The 10,317-nt window shown below is 40.2% G+C and overlaps 1 protein-coding gene across 3 annotated transcripts; it reads left to right on the plus strand.

Annotated features, from left to right (window-relative positions):
• The first annotated feature begins 1,341 nt into the window (after positions 1-1,341).
• Positions 1,342-10,317, plus strand: LOC124849902 (dentin sialophosphoprotein-like). 3 transcript variants are annotated; one of them, XM_047331342.1, is made up of 6 exons: positions 1,342-3,281; positions 5,233-5,389; positions 5,572-5,800; positions 7,062-7,205; positions 7,332-7,454; positions 8,290-10,317. In XM_047331342.1, exons 1-6 carry the CDS (start codon positions 3,173-3,175, stop codon positions 9,190-9,192), a joined length of 1,665 nt encoding a protein of 554 aa, XP_047187298.1. In that variant the 5' UTR covers positions 1,342-3,172; the 3' UTR covers positions 9,193-10,317. The 3 variants fall into 3 exon arrangements, with proteins under 3 accessions (XP_047187298.1, XP_047187299.1, XP_047187300.1); XM_047331343.1 differs by having other exon boundaries at positions 7,105-7,205; XM_047331344.1 differs by lacking the exon at positions 8,290-10,317 and having other exon boundaries at positions 7,332-7,740.

The raw sequence follows: 10,317 nt of genomic DNA on the forward strand, positions 1-10,317 counted from the left end.
TTGTTGCATGCACGGCTGATTGTTCATGTGAACTCATTCTACTCGTTACTGACAGTGCCTGGGTGTGTGTTTATGCTTTTGGTACCGAATGGACCCAGTGAGGCATGGACTACATCGAGCTTCGCCTTTAAAACCACTAGCGAAAGCCTTAAAGGGCGGAGCCTATACGATATAGAACGATAGTTACGTATTGTAACTCCAGATTCTATGAGTATAGGCGCAGCCCTTTAAACTATGGGCCTCACTGGCTTCTTGAATTAGGGGGGAGATTCCGAAGAGAAAAATGCAGAGGCATATGCAAAGCTAATTCACTTTCTGGATGATAAAGTTTGTCACGCGTAATGAGAGATGCAGCAGACAATCGCCGAGAAGCACTAAAGATCTTGAGAGACTATAATGCGGGTAAAGAAAAACATAGGGTAATAATCCTGTATACTAAACTGACTTCACTTCAAAAGTCAAGCAGCGAGATTGTGACTGAATGTCATATGTGCAGAGATCACCATCAAGGCATTGAGAAACGCCAGTGAGACATTAAATAACGGACTGTTAGTGGCAATGATTTTGAAGGGGCCTGCCAGAATATTTTAAACTGTTCCCTATTCATGTTACACAGAGTAAAGTGGACTTGTCTTTTGCAGAATTCAAAACTAAACAACGGAGTTACGAGCAACCGAGTGTGAAACCCGCGTCAGCCAGTTCAAGTGACCGTGAAGGCCGAGAGTGCCGACATTGTGTGTTACAGATGTGGCCTCAAAGGACACAAAGTCAGAAAGCACCACACATCGGAACGCAACCTGCTAACGGAGACAACGGCTGGCCAACGCACATAACGTTTTTGAGGAGGACAGAAATACGGAGTACGCTTTCCGGGTGAGCAACAGGGATACAGAGATGCAGAGAGTCCATGGAGCCGACAAGAAAGGTCTGATGGTGGACACCGGGGCAAATTCACACATCATCAAGGTTATATCAAAGTGGAGGAGCTTTGACAACACGTTTCAACCACAGAAACACTGTGTGAAGACCAATGTAAGGGAGTCTATGATGTGCCGACATGGCACGAAATCTTAGGGCACTGTAATTATGATGATATTCACAAACTACAGAATGTTGTTGGTGGTATGACAATCAAGGGTAAAACAGACAAGTCTGCCCTATATTGTGAAGTGTGCACTCAAGTTTGTGTGTGGAGGACACTACGTTAGCTAACGCTACGTTAGCTTGTGTGTATCTACAGCTAACGCTGCCTGTGTGTTCGCCGGGTGTCTTCACTGTAGCTGTGAGCAATGTTGTTTGATTGTTTATCTATATCTGCTCAGAACAGGACGTAGCGTGTGTGTGTGTGTGTGTGTGTGTGTGTGTGTGTGTGTGTGTGTGTGTGTGTGTGTGTGTGTGTGTGTGTGTGTGTGTGTGTGTGTGTGTGCACTCACATTTCTTACTTCATGGGATCCCAACGCAGGGAGCACACCAACGGCGGGGGGCCCAAAACCGGTGTGGGGCCCTAAATGGTGGGCCCCACACTGATTTCAGTTAAAATGAGCTCTAAAGCCCCACCTAGTGTCCCTCTTGCTTTTTTATCACTTGGCCCACAAGGTGACAAAGAGTGGAGATGTGTGTGCATGTGTGTGTAAACTAGCGCCCCTGGAGCTGGTAAGGTGGTATTGCACCAACACACACTTTCCGGAAGTGGGTTTACACACTTCCGGAAGTGGGTACCTTTGGCCAATCGGAAGAAGAAGAAGTTCAGCGGTAAACCCACTTCTGGAAGTGGGTACCTTTGGCCAATTGGAAGAAGAAGAAGTTCAGAGTTCAAAAAAAAAGACAGAAGAAGAACAAACATTTCAAGTGACATATCAGCATCAGGTAAGCATGATTTTGTTCAATTTATATCGTTTATCTCTTAGTGAGGTTAATTACTTTATCAGGTAAGCATGATTTTGTTCAATTTATATCGTTTATCTCTTAGTGACGTTAATTAACTTCATTACAATAACTGTTAGCTGCTACCGTGAGCTACTTGTTAGCTGCTCATGTTGTTGAAATAGTAGCGATATATAGTGGTCAGTTGTTTTTTTCTTTTTTTGCAGAGCACTTGTGTATTGATTGCTCCCATTATGTAAAGACTATTTCAACCAATATAACAACGTTCATCTGAAGAGAACAGACTCCAGCTTTCAAGCTGTCTAACGTTACTCAGCAGTCGCTATTAGCGTTAGCAAAGATCGCTAGCGTCTAGCATTAGCAGCTAGCGTCTAGCATTAGCAGCTAGCGATATTCTCTATTGACATCTTCAGAGGTCCAGGCCTCTGAGGTTAGTGTGTTATGTAGTGTGGTGTAGTGTAGTCGTTTAAACAATGAGGAGACTGCTGAATGTGGAGCAGGAAGAGCAGCACTTCATTGAGCCGGAGGCATTGCCTGCATTTAACATGTAAATAGTTACATATAACTTTGTAAATTTCAAAAACTTATGCACCATTTTAGCAAACAACAATTTGTTTTTGCATTATAAGTAATGTAATTGGTTCGTTAAACATATTTGTGGTTTTCACAGTAAAAAATCTAACTTTTTCCTACTCGGATTTTGTTTTTTTGTGACTTTAGGTCCATTGTGTTAATACAGTACATCTAAATTTATAAAAACCCCACCCATTTTTACATGCTACTATAATGAAATTCAACTGTATATCAAGTCCCTAAAATTGAAAAGGAAATCCAAAAGTGCTAAAGAGATTTAAAAATTAATAACTCCATTTAACTAATGAAGTGACCTCTTTTATTTTTTTTTATTTTTTTAGTTTGGCATAGATGCGCGATGATGAAGAAAATTAAATGAAATATCTTTGCTTAATTTAGATTGATAACATCATTATTCATTAAAAGAACACGGTCCAGACCTGGTCTATAGGAAAAGTTCTGTTGAGATTTTTTTGATAAATTAAATTAACTTGACTTTCAGACAAACACGTGAACACACACCTTTAGCCAGACAGAGAGAGAAGAGCACAACATGCCGTAAACCCAGGGGAAACTCTGCTGTCTGTTGCTAATGCGTTTTATATATCAGCAGCTAGCAATCTAGGCAACTCATGACAATATAAACAGGAATCTCTGAACAATTCTCTTATACTGTATGTGTAATCATGATTAAAATTATTTTCACAGAGCCATTATGTCCAAAAGAAGAAGAAGAATAAAGCCAGTAGATGATGCAAAGACATATATTCTGTCTTGCACTGACAAGTCTGGAATAATGTCAAGACTTGTCGACAGTTACAAAGGTAAGTGGTAGAAGGTTCCATGACACAACTTATGGATTTCAAAAGCAAAACAGAATAGAATAGAATAGAATAGCCTTTATTGTCATTGTACTGTGGAGGCACAACGAAATTTAGGGTGCTCCTAGTGAAGTGGATTTAACGACGGGAGAGTTTATTTGCGTTTCAGGTTATGTGTGGCCTTTTGCATTTGTCAGAGAATTTCAATCAGACTGATAGATATAAATGTGATATTTTACAGTCCAGGCAAGATAGTCAGAGTGCTTTGTTAAAATATTCTACTGAAGTGTCCATTGAAGTAGAGGCCATTGCTGTGGTATTAGCCTAGCGGCAGTTTAGGCCTCTGCTTGAAAATTGCATACCCATAATGAAATGAGTATATCTCTGCAACTACAAGGTCTATTTGAATACTTGTGGTGTCATAGTAAAGGGAACATATTGAGAATTTATTGAGATCTGTAAATATCAGTATATGTGTTACTGGTGAAGAGTAAATGAAGATAGGACACAGCACAAACAAAATTAATTTCAGGGTCACCTAAAAAAAACTATTTAGGATGAGTATCCTTTAGAATGATGCAGCCCTAGCGCTAAACCTCTATCAAGTCATATTACAATCTATGGACATTATCTTTGCAAAGTTTGATTCTGATAAAGTGAAGCAGAACAAAATTAGAGACATTATACTACCAAAAGTTCAGGCGAGGTTTCCAAAATGCCCATTTTTGGCACAGCTTGGAACAATCTGCCACTATGAGCCATTGTTCAAACATTAGTCTCACACAATTTACAAAAAGGTCACTGAAAATGAATCAACCCAGAGTCTGCTGTTTAATTTGATGTGTAACATGGCTATATTCTGTCATGATTAGTGCCATGGTGGCACTTTGTTTGCTCTGTATCTCTCAGATTCCCCCAATTGGGGGACCTTCGTTTCCATAGGGTTATGGCGAATTGAACACATGAAAAGAATAGGTGAAGAGAGACAGTGAAGAGAGATAAAACATCTGCATTACAAAATATTAAAAGTAGATGTCATTATTCACATTTATGGAATTCAGTTCTTTTCTTCTTGTTCCCCATAGCCTGTTGGGTCTTAATTTTAATTTACTGAGTTTTTAAGAAGGTTTCAAAAAGCTGTAATTTTGATTTTTAAAATGGTGCAGGAACCCTTAAGTAGCACTTTCTTGTTCTCTATTTCTATTTATTTTATAATCTGGATTGGTTTATGGATCAGTGACATCAGTCTGATATACATTGATTATGTCAATACAAGCACCTGATACTGATTATGGATCACATCTGTCCCATTTCTACTTTGAAAATAGGTAAAATTAACTAAAGTATTACACATTTCTGTGTTGCATCCTGTCTATATAAAAAAATGTTTTGTTGGCATTTCCAAAGGCTATGGAAGCTGCAGTGTTGTGCTTTTATACTGAATCTCTTGTTTCAGGACATGCAGAATTTAAAGGCAGTAGACTAGAACATCCTTTTACCACATTTAACTTCCAAATTGTGGGCCATGTTGCATGTCAAAAGTCACAGTGATAGTTAATCTTGTTGAAATTGGGTTGTATGATGTACTTAAGCTTTACTGGTGTGTTACCTGCACTAGATAGCTCACAGCTCTTTCAGTTCAAGGGAACAGAACAGAGAGCATGGACAGGGCCCCCCTCCAAAAAAAAATAAGAAGTTACAACTGGCTAAACTGCTGAAAAATACTGCAGATATTCACTGTACTTGCATATCAATGCATTTATTCCAGAGGGACCTCTTTTAGGAGGCTAAAATACCTCTTATTGCTGTCCCCATCACAACTGGGAGAGGGAGCATTGTCTGCAGGTAATACATCAACTAGACTGTGTCGGCATACAAGCCCACTTTACAAAAAACTGTAACACCTCTTTTAGACTGCCCAGAATGAAGTGTTTGCTTTGTTATATTCTTGTAGGAAGAGGAGTGATTGCTATGCAGCCCATTGAACCAGGGGACTTTGTTTTGGAGTACAGGGGTAAACTCCTCACACAGGAAGAATGCCAGTCACGACAGTACTCAGAGATTGAAAGCACATTTCTCTTTGACTTTGAGTGGCAAAACCGTCGCTTGTGGTAAGCATGTAAAGATAGATGTTTTGTATAGATTAGAGAAATTCTAAGTTAACCCTGAAACAAACTTTTAATAGTTAATGATTGAACTAAAGCACAAATACTCTTGTAAATACTTTAAAAAATATCTCTTCTAACAAAACTGTTAATTATAACACTATTACAAATGTTCTTATACTTTTCAGCCTCGATGCATCTAAAGAAGATGGATCTCTTGGAAGATTAGTCAATGACAACCACAAAAATCCAAATTGTGTCATGAAAAAAATCACTGCAGCAGCAGTAGAGAAAGAGACCAGCCCTGTACATCAGATGAGCTACCCTCAGACTCCTGCAGCAGCAGTAGAGAAAGAGACCAGCCCTGTATATCAGATGTGCTACAAGGCATCAAAGCCAGATGAGACGAACGCACAGGTAAAATGACATTGTAGACACAGTCATCACCAATATCCTTGGTGACTTGTATGTGATGTTGTTCTACTACCAAAATGGGACAATGTTCACATTGCTTTAATGCAGTCAGGATTACTTATTGAGTGGTATGATAATGGCCAGTTAATGTCAAACACACACACACAAGTTTTCAGTCATGTTCTTATGGGGTCTTTTTATGTCACAAACACACTTTTCTCTAGTCTCTCCTTAATGGGACCAGGTAACATACTGTAACACACTCGTATGTTTTTAGTCTCACCCATATGGGGCCCCTCCGTGTGGTTCTCACTGAAACTGTTTTTATGCCACTGTCCCAACACCTGGCATAATGACAACTTCGATTTTATCATTTGTAATTGTACACTGTCTGAGCTGTTACATGTTTTAAAGCAATATTTAGAATGTGAACCACTGCAAACCCTTGTAATGGGTTATGAGAAGTTGCTAATACCTCAGAAAGACCATGCTGTGCTCTCAGTTTGAAGGTCTGTACTGTTTCAGTAACTGTTTGACCATTCGGTAACCTTATTAGCCTGTAAATGGTGTGATAATGGCCAGTTAATGTCAAACACACACACACACAAGTTTTCAGTCATGTTCTTATGGGGTCTTTTTATGTCACAAACACACTTTTCTCTAGTCTCTCCTTAATGGGACCAGGTAAAATACTGTAACACTCTTATGTTTCTAGTCTCACCCATATGGGCCCCTTCCGTATGGTTCTCACTGAAACTGTGGCCAGTTAATGTCAAACACACACACGTTTCCAGTCATGTCCTTATAGGGTCATTTTATGTTGCTTTATTATGCTTTTCTGGATGCAGCTTTGTAGTCAGATCATGTCAAGTTTATATGTTACTGCTATCTCAGGAACAGTTTTTGCTTTGGCTAACTTTTCTAGTTAGTAGATACCACCATACATGAACGTTTCAAGTTAACAGATTTGTGCTGTTTATATATGTTTAGGTGTTTGCTGTCCAAGGGTTGTCACTCGTTGACTATTCAGATAGTGATGAAACTGATGAAGACTGTATGGAGAACAAAACTCCAGCTGCTGTGATGTTCTGTGATGTTCTAAGGAAGATAAAAGAAAACATTCTGTTATGCCTTCGATGCTTTGAATTCAATTAAAATGTTTTTAGTCAAGTAATTGTATAAACCTTCCTGTTTCTGGTTTTAATAGATTGTGCATTTATGTATGAATGTATGAACCTCTTGACATACCTTTTTGTTTTTGCAGACTGATAGTGGACCGGAAGGTTCTTATCGTTTGTATGATTCAGATGAAACTATTGTGAAAGAAACCAGTGATGAGGCTTCTCCAAACATCGAGCAATCAGATGATGAACTTGTTCCATCACTGAGACGCACTAAAAGCATTATGGTAAGCTCCTAAAACTTACTTAAAACAGTATGAGTACTTCGCTGATGGGTGCTTTCCCCTGCCATTTGTTTTTCTACTGTGTCAACAAAAAGGGAAAATCATATCTCCATGTCTCCCTTTTTGCAGATGGATAGAGTACAAGATTTTGCTGGCTGTCTCTACGATTCCAGTGATGACAGCACAGAGGGCACTTTTATTTCTAAGCCTGAAAGGGATTCACAGAGGCTGAGAAGAAGTTCTTGCCATCCTGTAAGCCTTTTTTTGATTCTTGTATGTGTTTCCATGACTGTGAAAATGTCTGTTGTTCTTTCTCGTGAGCCTGGTACTGACTCAATTTTATTTCCCTATTTTGTTTTGTAAATTGATACCAAGTGTGTTCCTTTTTAAGCTTTATTGTATATATGACATATTCAGATATTTTTGAAGGTTTTTATTAGGGATGGGCACGATTACTCGAGTACTCGAATACCCGTTCATGACATTATTATTAGAGTAACAGTTCACTATTCGCGCTGGGACTGGGAATGGAGCAACAGCCAGCAGCGAGACCATCAGGGAGAGGGAGGGAGGGAGAGAGAGAGAGAGAGATCACTGTCATAGAGAGAGAGATATCACTGCGGTAAGTTTGTGGTGTGAGGACGGGGATTGAACTTTATTTTGTGGGCAACTCTAACCTGCGCAGTGTATTTGTTGTGGCTACAACTCATTTAGCAGTACATGCAATATGTTCTTGTCCAACTGGAAAAACTAGGGGAACAAATGTTAATGGTCAGACACAGACCTCCTGGATTTATTTTTACGGTAAAAAAAATGATAGTACGCATTCATTATGTAATGCGAGTAATTGAATATTAAAGTAACTGAAAACGCCCATCCCTAGTTTTTAGTCAAATTTTTAGTCTAACATTAATTGATATTATGTCTTTCTAATTTGTAAATTTACTTGAACTTAAAAATACTCCATATAGAAGGCTCCATACAGAATTTTCTTCACTCAGTACGCCTATACAGTTAAAGTATACTCAGATTTTTGACAATTAATATGTTTCAAAATTAGTGACACGTATTGTTGGTTTTTTTAAAGATTCAGATGAATCTTGTGGAATCAGATGACTCAAACATTGGTAGTGAAGATGATTACATTCCATGTCCCATGGACGAAAGCACAGAAAGTGATAGCAGTTTGGAATCAACCCTGGAAGATCGAAAAAAGAACAAAGGTGCATCTAGTGAGAGCAGAGGAAAGTCTTCCAGTCAGAGCAAGTTTGAGCCCGGGGAAAGTGGAAGTGAGTCCTCCAGGCAGAGAAGAAGCAAGTCATCCAGTCAGAGCAAGTTTAAGCCCGGGGAGAGTGGAAGTGAGTCCTCCAGGCAGGGAAAAAGCAAGTCATCCAGTCAGAGCAAGTTTAAGCTCAGGGAGAGTGGAAGTGAGTCCTCCAGGCAGGGAAGAAGCAAGTCATCCAGTCAGAGCAAGTTTAAGCCCAGGGAGAGTGGAAGTGAGTCCTCCAGGCAGAGAAGAAGCAAGTCATCCAGTCAGAACACAAGTGAGTCTTCCAGTCAGAGCCAGCTTGATTTTAGCCAGATGAGACGACTAAGGGATCAGTTGTGTGCGTGTGCGCGTGTGCGCGCGCGCGTATTGAGAGACGATGAAGTGAAATGCTGGACAGTTAATGTGTTCGTCATAACACACACTTCAGCAGGCTGTGTGTGTGTGTGTGTGTGTGTGTGTGTGTGTGTGTGTGTGTGTGTGTGTGTGTGTGTGTGTGTGTGTGTGTGTGTGTGTGTGTGTGTGTGTGTGTGTGTGTGTGTGTGTGTGTGTGTGTGTGTGTGTGTGTGTGGAGCCGGCGTAATCACTGTTATGATCTTCAATATGTATCTAAACAAAGTCATAACATTGGATTGGAGACCAAGTGAGGGACGGTCAAGATTGCGGGGCGCACAGAGCCCTCGGCCCGGCGAAAAAAGACTAAAAGAGACCCGTCATCATTAACTTCACAGTTTAGTGACAAACAACGGATTGTTGCAGCAGCCAGGGAGAATGGCGAGCTCACCTACCAGGGCAGCAAGATTAACATGCGCCAGGCCTTCTCGACCCAGGTTAGGAATGCCAGGCGGCAGTTTAATGGGACCTGCGAGCGGCTTATCCAAAGAGGAATACGGTTCCAGACGGCTACCCAGCCACCTTATGCTTCACACTCAACGGAGAAGAGTACACCTATAAAAACTCGCAGGGAGCGGACGACTTTCTGAGCAAGAATGGACCTCAGAGAGTGCTGATTTAGAGGGAAGAATTTTATAATTTTTCTATATACTATACAGACTAAGCTGACAACTGACCGTTTGCATGGAACTATGGAGAGGGAATTAATCTGCTCCATGTAGATGTGCGGACAGCGGCACGCCAAGAGACGTTGTTTTGATGTCTTTTTTTACCTTTTTTTTACCTTGATCCTGAGATTTCGCGAGTCCCGAGGTGCGTAAGTGTGAACACCCTATATGACACTTGGTTTGCCGAAGTAGAAGTGGATGTGTTTTGGTTTGAATGGCTGCTGTGCGCTGTCTGATGTGTATGTGTATGTATGTATATATATGTGTGTGTGTGTATATATATTTATATATATATTTTTCTTTCTCATATCTAATGGCACAAATATAAACACGCAGTTGTCATGCACGAAAGTTTTTTTGTTTTTGTTTGTAGTTTTGTTTTCTTCTCTCTCTTCGGCGTTGGGCGGGAGGTTTGTAGGGGACAAGTCTCAGCGGTAGGATGGATGTGCCTGCAGCTGAGGTGTGGGACTCTCTCAGCGGTTGAGAGATGGCTTTTGGCTTCACGTGTTCCAGGGGGTTCTGTGCCACTGTGTGGCTATATTTGTTCTGTTTTGGGGGGGTTCTGTTTTGCATTTCATTTTTCCCAGACAGTACTACTACTTCTTTTTAAATATATCTACTCTATGTGTCTATCAGTGTGCTATGATTACGTGTCTTACCTGTGTTTTAGTAGTTAACCAAGCTAAATGAGTGATCTTAAAGTTATTTCACTTTATGTGAAAGGCATTAACCACGTCATCAAACACCAGAAAACACTATCTTTCCTTAAGAAAGACAAATGCCAGGT

The sequence above is a fragment of the Scophthalmus maximus genome, chromosome 3 (genome assembly GCF_022379125.1).
Source record: "Scophthalmus maximus strain ysfricsl-2021 chromosome 3, ASM2237912v1, whole genome shotgun sequence".
Taxonomy (NCBI): Eukaryota; Metazoa; Chordata; class Actinopteri; order Pleuronectiformes; family Scophthalmidae; genus Scophthalmus; species Scophthalmus maximus.